This window comes from Macaca fascicularis, chromosome 15 (assembly GCF_037993035.2).
Source record: "Macaca fascicularis isolate 582-1 chromosome 15, T2T-MFA8v1.1".
Classification (NCBI taxonomy): Eukaryota; Metazoa; Chordata; class Mammalia; order Primates; family Cercopithecidae; genus Macaca; species Macaca fascicularis.
In genome coordinates, this window is record NC_088389.1 from 47,594,939 (window position 1) to 47,615,951 (window position 21,013).

At 37.0% G+C, this 21,013-nt stretch overlaps 1 protein-coding gene across 1 annotated transcript in view; it reads left to right on the top strand.

Moving 5' to 3' along the window:
* Positions 1 to 21,013, top strand: part of SVEP1 (sushi, von Willebrand factor type A, EGF and pentraxin domain containing 1) — a 224,166-nt gene that overhangs the window by 57,465 nt on the left and 145,688 nt on the right. Inside the window, exons 4-7 of the mRNA XM_045373613.3 lie at positions 6,437 to 6,595; positions 7,400 to 7,579; positions 16,408 to 16,587; positions 20,503 to 20,700. Coding sequence (XP_045229548.2) covers positions 6,437 to 6,595; positions 7,400 to 7,579; positions 16,408 to 16,587; positions 20,503 to 20,700 — 717 coding nt within the window. The remainder of the gene's footprint in view (positions 1 to 6,436; positions 6,596 to 7,399; positions 7,580 to 16,407; positions 16,588 to 20,502; positions 20,701 to 21,013) is intronic.

Consider the following 21,013-nt stretch of genomic DNA (forward strand, 5'->3'; position numbering starts at 1 on the left):
AAACTTTAAAAGAGTAGTTAAACCAAACTTGTTTAGTAATTTTTTTCTCTTTCTTACATGATTCTGAGTTATTAGCTATTTTAGAAAAGAAAAATAAGGTTAAAGATAATTCTAAAAAATCTCCAGAGGGCTTCTCCTAAAAGTACTTGCCAATGAAATTTTAATTATAAAAATCAGGATGATGTCACCTTTCTCATCCAGATGGTAAACACTTTAAGACAATAAAGAATACAGAGTTTTCAACAACAAAGGATTCATTTAAATGTTCTCTACACAGCCGGTTTTGGTGTGTGAATATAAGTGTGTATTTTTGAGTGTGTATTTCTGAATATACATATATTGATCCCCAACATATGAAAATTACTTTGCTGATGTAACCTCTTTTGTACACAGTCCTTTGAGGGTTTTGTTTTTTGATAGACTTGTCCTGATTCATCACTAATCTCCTGGCAAGTCTGAGCATGTGCTTACATTTGCAATATGGCATCCTGTAGTTAGGGTGCCATTTCCTGCCATGGCACCACACCAGGGTTCAAATGCACAACTTTGTCCAAATAGTCTGTACTCCAGCCAAATAAGCTGACCAGTCACAGGGAGAATGACAGGCTGCTAATGCATTCTACACAGGTATGGATGTATAGAATTCAGGGCAGTTGAAAGTCTCCTCATCTAATTCATTGAGGAAAATAGAAAGGATCTTGGCTGCCTCATAAAAAGAAAGTCCCTATAGGCACACCTGGGTCCTTGTCTTATTTTTGAAAACATTGGTTCGACATGGAGAAAACACGTTCTCTTCTAGAGCAGTGTATTCCTACGTTGAAAATCTTAGCACAACTCTTTGTAGGAATAGATTCCTTATTCAGATCAAATCCATTAAGTCAAAACGAGAATGCGGGCCCAGATTTTTGCTTGGTTTCTTACCTATTTGTAGCAGAAAGTAGAGCCTTGGTGTTGTACAACTCCAAGGAATGCCATTATTATTCACATAAACAGGCACCCTTGAAGTTGTGGAGTGCACAGCCTAAATGCAGCTCATGCAACTGCCCTAAAACTCTTTAAAGTGATTTGTTAACTTTTAAAGATGAATTGTGCGAGGAAGTAAAGGCTCCTAATATTTATCAGGAGTTTTAAAAGTTAACCTAAGACATGTATGAGGAGAAATTTTGTAAAGTGTAAGTCACTGTCTAGTATATGTTATTAATACTAAAATAGTCATCTAAGGAATTGATATTTAATGGGTAAGATATATTAGAAAGAGTGGAGATTTTTTTGTGTTTTACAAATTCCAAACTGATTGGCATTTTTATTTACTTCAGTCAAAGAATTGCATGGTCAGCTGAAGAAAAATCTAATGTTAGTACAATGTGATAACTTCAAGAATTCACACTTCCAGTAATAGTAGCTGATAACCGCCAAGATATTTCTGAAAAGAGAAAGTGCTTATTTTAACAACAACAAAAAGAACAATTAAGAAATAATATTTGGTACATTTCCAGGAAGGAAACATCTCATATTAAAAAGGGAAAACAATTCATAGCCTTTTACGAAGACATGTGAAACTTATTCAAACCAAAGATGTATTTCATTTTTTTCAACTTTTGCTTAGTTTGGGATGAGGAATTTTCCCCCTTGGGAATCAAGGAAGTTGATTACACCTCTCCCACTAGAATTGTGCAATGCCTTTAAATAGTTCTCCTAAAGTCTGTTTTTCATTATCATTATGAATTTCACAATACATTTCCAAATGTACTTTTGGATATTTTTATTCAAAACTCTGTTCTCCAGTGTTTTAAACTCTTGATTATTCAAAAGATTTTGGAGAGTAGTACTATAAGATTAGGTCCTTTTCATGCAGTATTATTTTAAAAAATAATTAATAAAATCTGTAGCCAGAATCTGACCATTCATATGGAGGATTTTTTAAGTTGCTTTTTAGTATTATTCTATTTACGGAATCATCTTATGTTAGCCTTGGAAAGATCATAGACATCCTTACTTGTAACTTCTGTATATTATCGTGAAAGAAAAAAAAGTCACTTGCCAGTGGCCCCATAGCTTGTTAGTGGAAGAGCCAAGATTGCAACTCAGTTGTCTTGACTCCAAGTCTACTGTCCTTTCACTTCATTCTGTTGTTAGTCTTCCTGACTTTACTACTCTCTTTGCACACCAAACCCACCCTCCGCTCTCTAGCAGGGCTTGTTTTCTTTGCTCTTCTTTGATTGAGTGACTGCCAGCTCAGGCAATTGGTTGGACAATGGCCGGGTCAGGTACTTGGAAGACTCTTTGAACATACAGGAGCATACTTCTCACCGAGGGAATGAGAAACCTGTGTGTTACAAAGAGTGTGATGTGTGTCAGTGCAGAGGAATGGGCAGTGTATTCTGTGGGTTCCGCGAGAAGGCAACAAAATCTGTCTAAAGAAGTTAGAGAACCTTTAAAGAATGAGTTAGAGTCTTGAAGGATGCTGGAGATTCACTCAGAGGCACGAGGGCAGAAATGCAGAAGTGGAAAATAGGAAAGGGAAAGAAAGGAAGGTAATATTTACCAAGCGCCAGAGCATCTATCTGGCACAACGAATCTGTAAAAGTAGTATAATTACCTCTTTTATGGTTGAGAAAATGAAGGGTTGGGGACATTATTCTAACATTTCCCAAATGCCAACAACATGCCAGGCATTGTTGCTTTACTCACATGATTTCAATTAATCCTAACAACAACAACAAAAATGTACAAGGGAAGTACTACTCCTATTACACATGAAGAAACCAAGTCACAGAGAAATGAAGTAAATTGCTCAAACTCCCCGAAAATGTGGTGGGAGTCAGGGGAGGGGGGACAGTACAAAACTAGGCACTGGTTGATCTGGAAGCAGGTTCTAACCAGCTTATGATATGCACTGGTTCATTGCAGCTGCAGAGGTAGGAAGGTTACAGACAGATCAAAGATATCTTTATATTCCAGGCTAAAGAGAAATGGTCTTATCTGGTTGGTACAACTTTTAGGTGGAAAATGATTTGACTAAATTTATAGTTTTGAAAAATGTTCAGGTCGCCACATCTCAAATGGATTGAAGGGTAGAGGTAAGGCCGAGGTACTAGTAAGGAGGATGTAAAAACCAGAAGAGAGATAATGAGGTCACATCTAAGATAAAAGTAATGTAGAAGATTTTTAGGGAATAAGAACCAAAGAACATATATTGAAGGAGATAGAGGAGGAATGAAGAATCAAAGTGGTCTCCAAGGTCAGAGAGCCAATAATCATGAAATGAAATCTATGATTTGAAGCTGGGCATGGTGGTATGTGCCTGTTGTCCTAGCTATTTGGGAGGCTGAGGTGGGAGGTTCGAGAGTTTGAGCGCAGCCTGGATAAAGAGCAAGATGGGGTCTACAAACAAACAAACAAAATATATGATTTGAGACAATACTCTCTTTTATAAATAACTGCGTTTACTTTTTTTTTTTTTTCTTTTTGAGATGGAGTCTTGCTCTGTCACCCAGGCTGGAGTGCAATGGTGTGATCTTGGCTCACTGCAACCTCTGCCTCGTGAGTTCAAACGATTCTCCTGCCTCAGCCTCCCAAGTAGCTGGGATTACAGGCACCTGCCACCACGTCCAGCTAACTTTTGTATTTTTAATAGAGATGGGGTTTCGCCATGTTGGTTGGCCAGGTCAGTCTTAAACTCCTGACCTCAGATAATCCGCCCACCTTGACCTCCAAAAGTGCTGGGATTACACGCATGAGCCACCCACGCCCGGCCTAATTTTAAAAATATTTTTAAGAGACGGGTATAGCTGTGTTGCCCAGGCTGGTATTGAAACTCCTGGGCCCAGGTAATCCTCCTGCCTCAGCCTTCCAAAGTGCTGGAATTATAGCCATGAGCCACCATGCCTGGACATAAAATAAAATGGCTTTGTTTTCTAAAGCCATGCACATCCTCGAATGTCTTTCTGTTCCCACTTACTTACCAATGGCTTGCCCACATAATAAAATTTGGGGTTCATAATTTTTTTCACTAAGCTATATATCATATTCAGTTTTTTCCTGGCATTTGTTTTTGCAAAGAAAAAATGAAATATCAGTTTGATTTTCCCCTTTATGAGTATCTTAATTTTCTTTCCTATAAGTTTGCAACATTTTTCTTTCATCCTGGATATGACTTCTGTTAATTTTGCCTGGAATTTAATGAGTACTTTTGCATTAAAGCTCCAGGTTAGGAATATATCCTTGCATTAATATCACAACCATTACTTCTCCTACGTCTGTCTACACAATTCTCTTGTTCTGGAGTTATGTGGCTTCTTTTTACTGGCCCAATGACAATTCTAATTTTACATTTACATTTTAAACTTTCTTTTCTATCTCTCTACTTATCTAGATCATTTTCTTCTACAGCTGCTGACTTCTGTTTAAAGGAAACCATGTTGTCTTTCATCTTTTTGAGGATCCTGATCAGATATTTACTGATATTTTTATAGAAAGAAATATTATCCTATTAATATTCAGTAATATAAATAATTCAATAATTCGGTATTGCTAATACAATGCTTCAAAGTAATGTTTCCTTTATGCTAAATTATTTTTCATGTCTTATATCATTGTTACTATTTTTAAGTGTTTCCTTTATTCATAGTCACAAATCTAGCCAGATCTAGAATTCGCTACTATATATCATGAGAAAATGGTATCTTTTGTTTTTAAAGAAAGTCAAGAATTTTAGAAGCATGGCTTTTCAAATAATGACATATTATGAATCCCACCTTTCAATATGATTTTTATAGTTTTAGTATATTACAATGATTTAGCTTTAGTATCCAAGGGGCCTGGGTTTGAGTCACAGCACGTGTGGTGGTAAAGAACATGGACTCTGGATCAGAATTGTCTGGATTCAAATCCTAGCTCTGCCACTTAACTCACTGTGTAACTATGACAAGTTATTTAAACTCTTAGTGGCTTTGTTTTCCCATCTACGAGTGGGATTAATAACATTAGTTACTTCATAAGGTATTAGGAAGTTAACAAGATAATATACATAGACCAGTCCCTAGGACTTAGTGAATGGTATATATATATTTGCTTTGAAATTCTATCTCTGTCACCCACTAACTGAGTAACTTTAGTCGTCATTGAATGTCTCTAAGCCTCCATTTCCTGATCTTTAAAATTGATATAATAATACTAATAAGATTAATGTAAATGTTAATATTAATCTTGTAATGCTGCTTATTCATACCGTGAGGATTAAATGAGATAATTTATGTAAAATATCCCCACATAAATGCACACTGCTTGGTTGCAACTGTTATTTAATAGTAAAATGCAACCTGGGACTATGCCACATTTAACTGGCTTAACTGAGCATTGCAAGTCTCTTGATTCCATAATTTCTCTATTATTAAATTTCTGAAATTTAAATTATTTTACAGATGCATAATTCCAGAGGGATTAAGTTACAAATTCAAAGCTACATTGTCTGTGCGGAGAAAGATTTGAAGCAAGGTCAATTAGATTCTGCTTTTAATCCTTTTTTTCCATGAGCCTGGGAAAAGCAGGGTCTTTAATTCTTTTTTGTACAAAGGGCCTAGTTCCTGTCAGTTGGATTATGTTCCTCAAGTCCTTCACTTTTTCCTCATCCTTTCTCAAGGTCTTTGAACAGAAACAATGGGGCTTTTTGCATATCTGCAGTTATTCTCCTTTGCTAAGAGAGGGGCTGGGCCTCAGTGGTAGAGGTGAGCTGCATAGGATGGAGGAGATGGGCTGTAGGGGACATCATACTTATCAAGGTTTCTTTAATCTGTTGAGGATCATTGATTCCTCCTAAAGACTTAATGTAAGTTGCTATTTTGAATTTTCCCACAAATCAGCCCAGACATTTCATGCTGTGTTGTGTTGTATTTGAAACTAATTGTGGTATATAAGAGGTCACTTCATACCTTGCAAATAACAAATAACATCATTCTTTAAAAAACAAAAATGTTGGTTTCTCTCTTTGCTTGAATTATATTAGTTTCTTCTTTTTTTTTTTTTTTTCTTTTTGACATGGAGTTTTGCTATTGTTGCCCAGGCTGGAGTGCAGTGGTACAATCTCAGCTCACTGCAACCTCTGCCTCCTGGGTTCAAGTGATTCTCCTGCCTCGGCCTCCTGAGTAGCTAGGATTATAGGTGCGCACCACCATGCCCAGCTAACTTTTGTATTTTTAGTAGAGATGGGGTTTCGTCATGTTGGCCAGGCTGGTCTTGAACTCCTGACCTCAGGCGATCCACCCACCTCAGCTTCCCAAAGTGTAGGAATTACAGGCGTGAGCCACCGTGCCCAGCCTACATCACTATTTCTATGGAAAGCTATTCTGTGGCTTTCTCTCCCGTGTTAATTTCAAACGTTTTGTTAACTACCAGCTAAGGTGCCACATAACATGGACTTTGGCTTGTCTGCCCACAGCTTGCCCCTCAGGGACATACAAACCTGAAGGTTCACCAGGAGGAATCAGCAGTTGCATTCCATGTCCTGATGAAAATCACACCTCTCCACCTGGAAGCACGTCCCCTGAAGACTGTGTCTGCAAAGAGGGATATAGGGCATCTGGCCAGACCTGTGAACGTGAGTCTCCCACTGTTGGAAAATAGGAAATATAAAAGCTGATTTCTTTGAGAGAAATAGTGCTTGTGTTTGCATCCAATTCATTTAGAATGATCTTTAATGTTCTCTTCTGTAATCATATTTTTTGGGGGAGTGGGATGATTTGCTTTTATAACATTCTTATCACAGAACACATCCCTGTCCTGCTCCAGTGAAAGGGGAACTCAGATGCTGGGAGTGACATCACCTTGAGATCAGAAAGGCTTAGTACCTGGAAAACATTTAAAATGAATCAAAAAAAGAAAAGCCACAATTTTAACAACGAATTTGAATAAAAATGAGCTCATCTTAGTCACATTTATCTTTGAAATAATATATTTGTATAAGTAAAGGGTCTCAGTATTATTCATACCAAAAATTAAAAATATTGAAATAGCATATACCACATACAAGAAGCTGTGGCTCTTGGGGTTTGTAGCAAATATACTTTGCTGCCTTATTTGTTTTTTATTTTGTTCTACCTTAGTCAAGAAGAAAAGTATCTAATGACATATAAAGGTAAAGAACTATAAAATAATTTTTTTAAAGCTTAAAAAATAATATTTAGTTTGTATTTAAAATTTAATTGGGAGTTAGTACCTAATAGGAATCAGATATAAGGGTTCTTCTTCCAAATATGTACTTGAAAATCCATATGCAGTAAATGGAAATGCTGTAGGTTGACACATATGCATAAATGTCCCCTTGAAAGAAAAAGAAAAATACAGGATATGTCATAGACGAAAGTCTAACTTTGCTTTTCAATTTTATTTTTGTAAATGTTAGTTGTCCACTGCCCTGCCCTGAAGCCTCCTGAAAATGGTTACTTTATCCAAAACACTTGCAACAACCACTTCAATGCAGCCTGTGGGGTCCGATGTCACCCTGGATTTGACCTTGTGGGAAGCAGCATCATCTTGTGTCTACCCAATGGTTTGTGGTCCGGTTCAGAGAGCTACTGCAGAGGTATGCAAACTGCCAATTTACATTGTTTATTTATTGTCTTGTTTGATTTTCTTGATTTAAGCTCTAGTAAACCAGTCAGTTCTTCATTTCTTTTTGGATTTCATAGACCCCACACTACAGAAAGAGAAAAATTATAGGAAATTTGAAATCAGACCTACCAAGTTCAATTGACCACATAATTGTAAACTACGCCTTTTATATCCCTTTTATGAACAAGCAAAGAAGAAGTTTGCCTGAGAAGTAAATGGACAGGTTACCCCAAACCTCAAATTTCAAGCCTCCAAGACATGGTATAAAGGAGAGTTTAGAATAATCGGAGTGGAAACTTTAATGCCTCCTGGAATTGTAGGACTTAAGGAATCACATAAGCATCCTGCAACAAGAGCAGTTAGCCAACTTGTAATCTCCAGCCTTTACTTCGGCTGGTCGACCTGTTATAGAAAGTAGAGAATTTGTCAACGTAAGAGCCCAAGGAGCCTATTCAGGCCAATAGAAAGTGGGCACCACCAATAGAATCTGAGGCTCCCATGTCAAATACAGAGAAGCAATAATAATAATAATAAAAATATGTAGTGCCTCAATCTGCCTCCACTTGCCATCTCCAGGACCTACTTTCCTACTTCTTACAACTGTCACACAACCAACTTCCTAGGGTTTTACAAGTAGGGTTGGAAGAGGAGGATATTTAAGAAAAGGTAAGAGGGGGGCAAGCCAAGGGACTTGAGGACCTCCATCAGAATCCCTGACCACGAAGCTTCTCGGTATAGTATCTGCTCCCTACCTACAGTTGCCAGGTGAAACACGGGATGCCAGTTAAATTTGAATTTTTGATAAACAAATAATATTTTAGTACATGTAGGTCCCCTTCAAGATTTGGAACCAACTTATACTAAAAAATTATTTGTTGATTTTCTGAAATTTAAATTTAACCGGGCGTCCTGGTTCATCGGTTTGTTTGTTGCTAAATCTGGCAACCTTACTCCCACCACATCCCCTAGTCATTTTTTGGCAGAACACTTTGCTGAGGATTTGACTGCTCCAAAACCCTACGAATCAGCTGGATCACTGGTTTAAGATAAGTAGTTCTGTCTTCTGGTCTTTTCTTGGCATCCATACCCATAAAGTAGAACCACCTACTCATGACTCCAAGATCATTTGTGAATCCCAGGAGACATCTGTGTTGGTACCAATTTATTAGGTACCAATACTGAACTCATCTATAAATGTAAATTGGCCTACATGGTATCCCCAAAAGACAAGGAAAACTGAAAAGAATCGGCAGATTGAACAAAGGAGACCTGACAGAAAAGAAAGAAAAACGCAATCACTGAGATTCAAAGGCAACTACATTGCTAAAATAAGGCCAGGATTCCAAGCAATGAAAGAAATTTGAGAGTAAAAATATGTATTCGAAGTAAAAAAAAAAAAGTTACTGACACGATGAATGGACCTAGTCAGAAGTCAAATTAATAAATTAGAAAACCAACTCAAGAAATTCATTTGAAAGTCCATCAAAAAAATTCAGAGATAAAAATATGAAAGAATAAAGTAACATGAGAATAGTCACAGGAAGTAGACTCTTTTCACATGAGGAATCCAGAGAGAGAATAGAATGGAGGAGATGCACCAGTAGAAGATCTAAAGATATATCCCCGAACTGAAATTTTGAAAATATTCACAACCCAAATCTTGGATATTCAATTTAACATTACTTAGTAAGTGCCACAAAAAAATATTAAAAACAGATTTATGTGTGGAAATAATCTTAGTGAACTTTCTGAATGCCCTAGAAAAACAGAAAACTGTGTCCCTTTCATAGTTAGAAACAACACTACCTACCAAGGAGAAAGAATCAGATTAGCCTTAGGCCCCTTTGTTGGCCATTCTCAATGTTAGAAAATAAGACTATGTTGCCAGGATTCTGAGGGAAAAGAATAGACCCTAGATTTCTAAACTCAAGCAAGCTACTGTTCATGTGTGAAGGCAAAGGAAAGACATTTTCAGTCATGCAGCCTCAAATGGTAAAAAACCACATACCATTACTGAAAAAATGAATCCTTGAAAACTTGTAAAATACATTTTTGTGAAGTCAGTAGTTCTAAGTTCTGTGTAAAATCTTTACCCCTTCTTCCAAATACCTTATGGTGGAGCATGGGAAATACTACATTTTAACTTGCCACTCAGTAGCCTTCCAAAGAGAAGTAAGAAAATCAGAGAAGACTGCCCTTTCAGGATAAGGTCTGGCCCCTGCCTGTCGAGCCTCCACCCTCCATCACCAACCCTTGTGTGTGTGACCCTAAAGCTGTAAGAAATAGCCATGCTCTCTCAGGAAGCCGGCCCTTTGAAGCTGTTCCCACAGCCTGGTTCTGCCTTTGCTCTGGGTCCTCTCAACTTCCACTGCTGCCAACCTCCTCCTCCTGAATGGGATGACCTCTACACGTGCATCTGCATATGCAGACCTACCCCCACCCCTCATTGTGTTTCTTATGCTATGTGTCAGGGTCAGTCAAGGAAGCACAGTCACCATGCATGTTATGGGATGAGAAATTTATTTCAGGAAATGGAGCTTACACAATTTTAGAAGGAGCTTGGAAACAGAAGAGGAGTGGGAGGATCAGAGGAGTTCTTGACAAGTCAACTTGAGAGCCTGCCCAGCTTTTGAAGTGGAATTGCTAAGGAGAAACTCATGGAAGGCCTAAGAGAAGCTTTACTTCTGTGTAGTTATGTTTCTGTGGCTCTGCAGCCAAGAACCTTGCAATGAACATGGGGCCACCACTGGTCATGGGATCAGCAGTGGGGACGTGGAATGAAGGCAAACAAGGGCAAGCTGGAACCCCCTGGGTGTTACTCCATTTTTCTATCACTGACTGATGACAATGACCACTTCCTCACTTCTGCCTTCCAAAATCAAGTCCAAGTTCCTCTTTTGATCAACCCTAACTTGGAACCACAGTAAAGGGATTCTGGCAGACATATTTCCCAATGTAACTAATTTGTCACAATACAAAGTGCCACACTTTTATTGGTAATTAACTTGTCTACCCCCTCTGCTAAACTGAATTCATTATGAGCACAGAATGTACTTTTGGCCCTCAATCATTGATGATACCTCTGGTGAATGAATGGAAACTTGAATTTAAAAAATACAGATATCGATAAAGGTATACATTGATGTACATTGATAAATACAGTATATACATTGATGACCTGCTTCTGTCATTCATATTAAAAACCATGCATGGGTGTGATGGCACAAGCTTGTAATCCCAGCTACTTAGGAGGCCGAGGCAGGAGGGTCACTTGAACACAGGAGTTGGAGGCTGCAGTGAGCTATCATTGCACAACTGTCCTCCAGCCTGGGTGACAGATTGAGACCCTGTCTACAAAAAAGCATGCTTGTTCTCTTTCATGTAATTTCAATTGCAATTCCAATATAAATAAAATAATTTAAAGCAGAGTAAGGAGAGATGCTACAATTCAACTTCACCACCAAAGTTACTGCTAACCTACCAGTATGCAAAGTTGTACTGAATGAAGGTACTTACCCAGGTCCTTACACTTTCACTAATGCTCAATGTATTTAGTTACATCAGATATTGTTCTATGAAACACATACCATATTTCACTAAATCTGAAACACATTTTTAAAAACATTTTAACATCTCTAAAATGGAGATGCATCTTAAAATCAGTGACAGCAAACCCTTTAATTGGCATTACTGTTTCTTTGTTAGTGGCACATAAAATAATATTGTGTCTTACAATGGGGGATTCAGTGAAATATGGCGGTTAGGTAGGAATTCATTTCTGTTTCATGGTGGTTAGTATGGAGAAAGTAGTATATTTTTACAGATTTAATTATAAGAACAGTGAATAATTTTATTTATATTACACCTTCTTAAAAATATCTGTAAGATTGAGGCAGAAATGGAAGACCTGCATAGAATCTAAAGACTTTTACAAATGTCATGTTACATTGTTAATGTTTTTGTGGATGTTGACTAATAATTGGTAAGCTTGATTCTCATTTCTCCTATGCACTTTTCATAAAGCACTTATACTCATTTTCAGTTGTATCTGAATTCTGCATTTCTTTCTAAACAGGAAAGGATTCTTTTGTGGTTTCTCAGTCTTAACTAAATAAACCTGAGAAAAAACGTTCAACCAATGAAGGTTCAGTAATAGATACTATCACAATTTGGAGACTAACAGGAAGCACGTGCCTGGAAAAAAAATCTGATTACTCTTTAAGATGGGAATCAGAGTAGCTTCTTACATTATCTACTACAAGTAGACTGTTCTCTTAAAAGTCTAAGTTGCTGTTTTCTAAAAAGACCAGATAAATATTTAGGGATTGTGATAACATAAATATAAGTCAAGAAATATTAATTGTAGGATTTTTCAGCTTGTTGAAATGAAAAAAAAAAAGTTGAAAATTCTTTAAGAAGTGTGTTCCTATTAAAATGATATTAAGTGTTCATTCTTGAGTGAAATGTTTAAGGACTAAATAGGAATCATTGTATATGCTTTGTTTACACTGGGGAGCAATGGAAGTTTATTAATACCAACATCTGAGAAGCAGTATAATTTGCATCTGTATGAGGCACCGACTCTAATTTATTATTTGGTCTCAGATTAGGAAAGCTGGAGTCATCTTGGCAGTTTGTTGAAGCCAAAATATTGTTTAATATGGTTTTCCAAATTTTATACATCAGAATTTATCTGATTCACCTTTTAATCCTATCTTACACTTGGCATTGTGATACACATGAAGGACACACTCAATAAAAGTCAAAATGCGGAAGACAAGATGTTTCCATGCACTTGGTAGACACAATAAAGATTCTATTTGTATAATGGACACATTCAGGAAAAATTAAAACATGGAAGGCAAAATGTTTCTGATCATTTTTTATTAATACTTGACTTTGGTCCAAACTATTCCAGGGATAAAAGAGGCTAGGACTTATTATTTAATCTCTAATCTAACTCTTGCATTTTCTCTAAGGAGTAATCAATCCTAAACTTTTATTTAATGCACATAATATTGATGCTCTGCTGATTAATATAATTTGAATGGGTTCATTGTAGGATAAATTCAAACAATGACTTCAGTTGAATATGCACTTGAACATTTTGCCCCCAGCTTCCTTTCCTGATATTTTAAGGTTGTCTTCAATGTAACTAAATATATGCATGGTATGAACAATTGGCAAATGCAGAAAAGTAGAAGAAGAAAAAATATATCCCACCCGGAGTCTCAACAAAATTCTTGAGTCCCAAATGTTTTGTTCAAAAATCTTTAGAGATTGTTGTAAGAGCTCTCTGAGAGGAAACCAAACTTTATTCTTTTGCAGGGGTTATTTCTGTCTTTTGTACAATGCCCGATGTTTGTAGGATTCTATCTATAATCTATCAAGATTAATATATGTCCCCATCATTTGGCATATTCAACAGGCACCGACTCTTTTTTCCTCTCCAATCTCTGTTCATGACTGGAATGTGCATGTCTTCTGACTGAGAGGGTGCATTTTCCATGGGTCTTGACAGCTCCCCCATCTTCCTCTTTCTTTTTCCCTGTTTATTCTTTCCCCTCCCCCTCCCCTACCCTCCTTTCCTACTCTGACTTCCCCTTCCCCTCACCCTGCTCTTCCTCTTCTCCTCTCCTCTTCATCTCCTCCACCTATGTTTCCCCTCCCTTTCTCTTTCCTTTCTTCTCCCCTCCCTTCTTCATGGCTTTTCCTTTCTCCTTTACACTCCTCCCTCCTTCTCCTGCTTGGAAACCCTGATTGGAGAGAATCTAAGTTAGAACTAGAGGAGAAGTATAGGACAAGATTATAAACTCTTTCTAGAGGGTTTTCTCTAAAGAGGAGAACACGGAACGTGATATATCAGAGGCTCCTGGAGAGTATGGGAACTGATGGAGTTAAAGCACTTGAAGGAGTTATCCCAGAAGATAGGTGATTGTCAGAGACTAGGAAACTTGGATTGGTGACAGCGAGGTCTAGGGGGCATGGCAATGGTAGAAGCTGAGATAAGGTGAAGGATATGATCGTTAGAAAAGAGATCATTCTGTAGGCTGCCTGTTCACTCTGATGATAGTTTCTTGTGCTGTGCAGAAGCTCTTTAGTTTAATTAGATCCCATTTGTCAATTTTGACTTTTGTTGCCATTGCTTTTGGTGTTTTAGTCATGAGGTCTTTGCCCATGCCTGTGTCCTGAATGGTACTGCCTAGGTTTTCTTCTAGGGTTCACATAGCAAAGACTTGGAACCAACCCAAATGCCTACTAATGATAGACTGGATAAAGAAAATGTGGCACATATGCATCATGAAATACTATGCAGCCATAGGAAAAGATGAGTTCAAGGGACATAGATGAAGCTGGAAACCATCATTCTCAGCAAACTAACACAAGAACAGAAAACCAAACTCCGCATGTTCTCACTCATAAGTGGGAGTTAAACAATGAGAACACGTGGACACAGGGAGGGGAATATCACACACCAGAGCCTGTCGGGGGGTAGGAGAGCTAGGGGAGAGATAACATTAGAAGAAATACTTAATGTAGATGATGGGTTGATGGGTGCAGCAAACCACCATGGCACGTGTATACTTATGTAACAAACCTGCATGTTCTGCACATGTACCCCAGAACTTAAAGTGTAATAAAAAAAAAAAGAGAGAGAAAAGAAAAGAAGAGATCGGGAATATAACTCCAGGATACTGGAATGATCATTTACATAGATAAGGAAGTCACTAAGGTGTGTATGTATGTGTGTGAGAGAGAAGGAGAGAGAGAGAAAGGAGAGAGGAGAGAGAGAGACAGAGAATTTAAAAAAGGATATTGGATATATAATATGATACTTCAAAGGACCTGGAAGTTTTTAGGAAGGAAGGAGAGAGAATGATGTGGGAAGACAATTAGGAGCAACAGAGACACCTCCTCACCTCCAGTCCCTGTTATAGAAGACAACACGATTTTTATTAAGGCAATCAAGTGAAGGAAAAGTAGCTCAAAGGGAAGTTTAGGATATGAATTGATTTACTGAAACCCACCGTTATTCCAGAAGGCAGGTCCAAGGGTCTGTGGGGATAGATTTGAAACACAGCTGTATGTGGATAACCCTGGTGGATGAGGGATAACTAGGGAGCCTTGAACTTTCTAAGAGATTGCCATCAACAGGAATATAGGAAATGATGGAATCAATGGAATTGGACTCTAACATACATTGTTGGGTTTGAGTGGGCAGTTGGAGACTCTTACCAGGAAAACTCAGAGCACAGACATCGTTTGGGAACCTGCAGAGGCTGGAGCAGCGTGAGCGCTCTCCGGTAGCTTCTCTGATGTAGTGTTGAGGACAGAGACTCAAAGGTGGGAGAACCGCGGAAATGCAGATTTCTCTGGATAACTCGTGGCACTTTTTCTGATGGTGATGTTGAGGCTGGCTGAGGTATGGGGGCGTTTTCAGCATCCACAGTTTAGCGAATATCCTTCCTACTGTTTTCTCATGGTGAATTCAAAGAAGATGAAGAAAACCATGTCACCAGTTATGCCTGCTCACTTCTCTGGCCAGGGGAATGTGCTCCTAGATACATGCTCTACCCCGAGCACATTTGGAGCATACACACATCCCATGATCCAAGAGAGGGGAAAGATCTTTCCCTAAAAAATTAACAAAGGAAAAGTTAATGGATGCTGGGCAGATGGAATTAGAAATTGTGTATAGCTGGTATCAAGGACCTAAATAACAATGTCTTAAGCCAATTAAGGGTTCATTTTTCTTTTAACTAAAAGGACAGAAGTAGGTAATCCAAAGTTGGTGTAATAGCTCCACTGTCATCAGAGACCCAGACTTCCTATGCTTTTTGCTATGCCATCATGGTGCATGATATGTTCCCATAGTATCATATACTTATACTCCAGTATGCTGGGCTACCATTCCTCATGTCTGTATTGTGGAAGAAAAGGAGAAGGGAGCAAGAAAGGGAAAGAAGTACTCTCTCAATTGAGACAGCCCCCTTTAAAAAGCTTTCCAAGAAGCCCTGCTCAATCTCAGCTTTTTCTTATTGGCTTTCATTAGTTGAGGCGGAGGTGGACAGTTGTAGTCTTCTAGCTGGGCATATTACTAAGCTTAATAAAACTGGTGAGAATGGCTATTGGGTGGGCAACTATAAGCCTCTACCACAGCAGTAAAAATAAACAAACGGATGTTAATGCATAATTCGAGATTTGCATCATGAGCTATGATTGGCAGGAATATTTGTGGGAATGAGAAGTAAAAAAGCTAGAAGAACAAGAGTTGGGGTTGGACAGTAGAATACTGCAACTGAAGATTGCAAAAGTTGGGCAGCTTTGCAGAAACTAACACTATTGGGAGGCCTAGGATATGCCCATGAGGTCTAAGAACCAAGTTGATCATGAACCTGAAAACTCTGTCCTGGAAAAGACCACTTCCTTTGTTGGAATGTTGCCTGAAAAATCACAGGAAAGGCCCACCTAAGAGTATCAGGTACCTCCCTTTTGTGATCACCTCCAATCTACAGTTACCATCTTCCATGTAGGGCCAGGCCCTTCAGACAGGTTAAGTTTCCCACCTATGGGCAGAGGGGCTGCATGCTGTGATACTATTTGGGCAATGCATTTGGTAAAACATGAACTTTCAATTGTCCCGTAAGAACTCAAAAAATGGTGGTGTATTATGTATCGTTTGCTATTTTAAGAAAAGAAAATTGTCTTGTTTATACTGTGCAGGCATTGCTAAACTTGTAATTATTATCTTTATTCTTATTTAGTAAAATTTGATCTAATTGCTTTCATTTTATGTAGTAAGAACATGTCCTCATCTCCGCCAGCCCAAACATGGCCACATCAGCTGTTCTACAAGGGAAATGTTATATAAGACAACATGTTTCATTGCCTGTGATGAAGGGTACAGACTAGAAGGCAATGATAAGCTTACTTGTCAAGGAAACAGCCATTGGGATGGGCCAGAACCCCGGTGTGTGGGTAAGTTTCTAGAAGGTATAATGCCTTGGGTGATTCATTTCCTCTGCTCTGATTTCTCCAGTATTCTGTGAAGACCTAGAACTAAACACTAGCTGGTAATGAGTATAAATACACATCCACATGTACAGGTGTAGGTGTTATAGATACAAAAACAAATGTGTTGTCTTACTCCTCTCCCCTAGTCAAGGAACTTCTACAATGAATTCTGTTGTCCAACTCACAGAAGTTTATACCTTCAAATGACCATGTCTTTTTTCTTAGTTTTAATTGAGGCCAATTTGGATGGATTTTTTAAAAATGCAAATGCCTCATCATTCCCTTGCTTTGTTAAACATGTTTTACATTTATGTTATTAATGGAAGGACAAAATTAGGAACTGGTGAATCTTTAAAATTGCTTTATTATTACACAAGAACAAATAAAAATAACTGAACATTCAACTGAAAAGTTGGGAAAATAAAACAACTGCAAGGAAAATTGAAAGAAGGATATAACCAGAATTGTTTAAGTAAATGAAAAAGAACTCTCAGAATTGTTTAGGTAAATGAAAAAGAACTATCAGAATTGTTTAGGTAAATGAAAAAGAACTATCAGAATTGTTTAAGTAAATGAAAAAGAACTCTAAAGGGAGAATGGATGCAGTAGAATAGTTAAGAAGCAAAGCTTTAAATAAAGTAATAAAATAGAATTTAAATTATAAGTAAGAAAAATTCAAAAATAGAATTTTTCTGGCCGGGCAAGGTGGCTCACGCCTGTAATCCCAGCACTTTGGGAGGCTGAGGTGAACGAATCATGAGGTCAGAGTCGGAGACCAGCCTGGCCAACATGGTGAAACCCTGTCTCTACTAAAAATACAAAAAATGAGCTAGGTGTGGTGGCAGGTGCCTATAATCCCAGCTACTCGGGAGGCTGAGGCAGGAGAATCTCTTGAACCCGGGAGGCGGAGGTTGCAGTGAGCCGAGATCGCGGCACTGCACTCCAGCCTCAGCGACAGTGCAAGACTGTCTCAAAAAAATAAAAAATTTAAAAAATAGAATTTTTCTAAGAAGTTTCCATACCATATAGTTTGGCCCAAATAATGGAAAGCCAGCCAATTCATATTCTTGAACTATTATTATTTCATTGTCAACCTGACAATTATTACCAAAAAAAGATAGAAAATTATAGACCAACCTTACATATAACTGTAAAAGCAAATATACTAGCAACCCACATTGAAAAAAGAATAGTCAGCCAAAACAAGTAAAGTTTATTCTAAGTTGCAAAAAGGAGTTAACATTAAGTAATCTATCAGTATAATACATTACTTCATTATAGCAAATTGGAAAAAAATTGTACAGTTGCTTAGCAGAAGATGAAAATTCATTATTTAAGACACATTTTCAGTAAAATTTTTAAAAGCTCATATTGATATAACTCACTTAGTAAAAAATGTCAATCTGAAATCTGCAGCCACTTATGGAGAAACAATATAGACAGTCTTATCAAATCTGGCAAAAGAAAAATGTACTCACATTGTTTAGTACTATTCTTAAATCTTTAGCTATTGTAAGAAATTATGAGATTAGAGATACTGGGATTCAAAATCGTCATCATTTGTAGACTACAAGCCTGCCCCCCTCCCCCCTCTAAGAAATAGAATGAATCTACTAATCAATGAGAGGTCATTAAAGTCACAAGAATAGCAAATATATCTGCCAGCAGAGATTTGAAAAAATAAATAAATAAAAATAAAACAAACAGCTTTTCTATATACAATGATAAGCAGAACATATGGTAAAATATGAGATTCAAAAGATCTATGGAAAATATAAAATATGTCAGAATAACCTTAAATAGAAATGTGTGGAACCTGTATTAAGCAAACCAGAAAAATGTTACTGAGAGATGAAAAAAATATTTTAATATTTATATAAAATGTTTTCAAAATGTTAAGTTCTTTCCAAATTATGTATTTATATATAAATTATTTATATTAATTTGTATATATTTATATTACTACATAATTTATATATTATATATTATAATTCTATAATTTATATAGTTATATTAATTATATTAATATCTAGTAACATTTATGTTAAGTTCTTTCCAAATTAACATAAGGAAAGAACACATTACATATATATGTATTGCATATACATGTAATACATTGAATGCAAACTCATTCAATAGCCTAAAAGGGATTTTCTTTTTTGCCCTTCTTTTGGAATTAGGGATTGATTCTAGGATTCATCTAGAAAACTGTTATAGTGAAAAAAATCACTAAAATCAGTTTGAAAAGGAAGATTAATAGGAATAGTAAATAGAAAGTAGCTCTAGCAGGTTTTCAAATCTTTTTTAATCTGCAAAGATTAAGAATATGCAAGGATTACCATACAGATCACAATGAAGGAAGCATCACAGGTCAGTTGAGGGAAAAAATGATTTCTTTAACTGATCATAAGGGAAAATTGACTAGCTCCTTGTGAAAAACAGAACAAAATAAAGTTTTCTGTATGTTTGCAATTCACACTGAACACTGAAAAAATATCTTCATAGATTTTAAAAGATAAAGTAAAAGTAAAACCATTAAAACCTAGAAGAGAATCTATTTAACATATGTAAGTGAATGCTGACCAATCTCAGAACTTACTAAGCATAAAAGCAATGGAAATACTTCAAAAAGAAAAAAACTCAGTAGATTAGACTATATAAAAGTTTAAGACGTGTTCACTGAAAAGTACCATAAACAAGCAATAAAAAAAGAATAAAATCTTCAACAACTTTGACAGCCAAAAGGATAATTTTCTTGCTTTATATAGGGCCGGCCCTAAATAAAGGATACTGAGTGTCACATTGTCATTATATTCGAACCACAAACTTGGCTTTGATTTTCCTGTTGATCCAAGTAGACTAGGAGCTCTGGGCAGGCATGCAGTTCACACTGTGCAGAAATAAAGAGACAAACCATTTCTCAGGAAAAAATGGCTTTTGCTGGCACAGTTCGGAAGGAAATTATTTCACGGGGGAAGTATGATAGTGGAGTGTTTAGTAGCAAGTAAGTTTTGCCACTTACTTGCGTGGTGACCTTAGGAAAGTTACTAGTGTGCTCAGTTTTTGTGTGTAAGTTGGAATACTTCTTACAACATATAATTAAATAAGTCAATACATGCAAAGTGCTTAGAATAATGCCTGGCACATAGTAGGTAGTGAATAAATGTTAGCCATTTATTCAACTATTCTAATAACATGGAAAATACAGACTAAAGATGTGAGTAACGCTGCCAGTAGATTCTCTACTACAAAAAACAAATGTGCATATGGGTGTGTGCACGTGCTGCCCCCCTCACATACACTCCCTGTATTAAGTCCTAGCCTTGATTTTTCATTCTATCTGCATTCTGCCTAATTCATCTGCTATTCTTTTTCTGTGCTAAATATAGCATTCAAGGTCAAGGCCCTAAATACAACACAGTGATTTTAGGAAGGCTATTAGAAACTTTTCTCATTATATGCTTGCTTAAAAATAGCACCAAAAAGCTCATAAAATAGAGATTGCTGAATATATCACTTAAACCATGAAATATAGAACTCAATTTATGACTTTCTACTTCTAAGCCATAAAATAATATTCTGCAAACCAAATGAATGTGCTCCAAGCAAATGATAAAAGTCACAATCAGTGTTAATTAAAATATCAGAAGTTTTTGAAAGTTTTGATGCACTGGCAAAAATAGTAAAAGATAACTAAAGAGGTATAGGTTAGCATTATTTACAATACATTATACATTCAGTGTCATATATAGTTATCATTTAGCAATTTACATAAATCCCAGGGCAGCATAATTGTATTTTTCTTGGGTAAAAAAGAATCTGTGGCATTTCCAATTTGTGGGAACGTGAGTAACATTCTCTCTCATTTCCCTACTGTAGAGCGCCACTGCTCCACCTTTCAGACGCCCAAAGATGTCATCATATCCCCCCACAACTGTGGCAAGCAGCCAGCCAAATTTGGGACAATCTGCTATGTAAGTTGCCGCCAAGGGTTCATTTTATCTGGAATCAAAGAAATGCTGAGATGTACCACTTCTGGAAAATGGAATGTCGGAGTTCAGACAGCTGTGTGTAAAGGTAGGTCTCTACACTGGTCAGGTTAAAAATCAAATGTGTTAATAATGCCATATAGGTGCAGTATAGGACAATCCTTCTTTGCAACTTTTGCTGCAAACCCATGATAATATGGTAGGTGCTACCCCAATATCCACTATGAGGATTTCTGATTCAAAGTGGTGAATTTACAAAATCCAATTACAAAATGCCAGACAATGACATAAGAAATACACAAATAAGGAAAATAGTAGAACTGAAAATCAGGTAAGTTTTCCATAAGACTAAAATCTTTAGGGAAGTCTTGGTCTATATAAAACAGGTGAGACGGAATTGA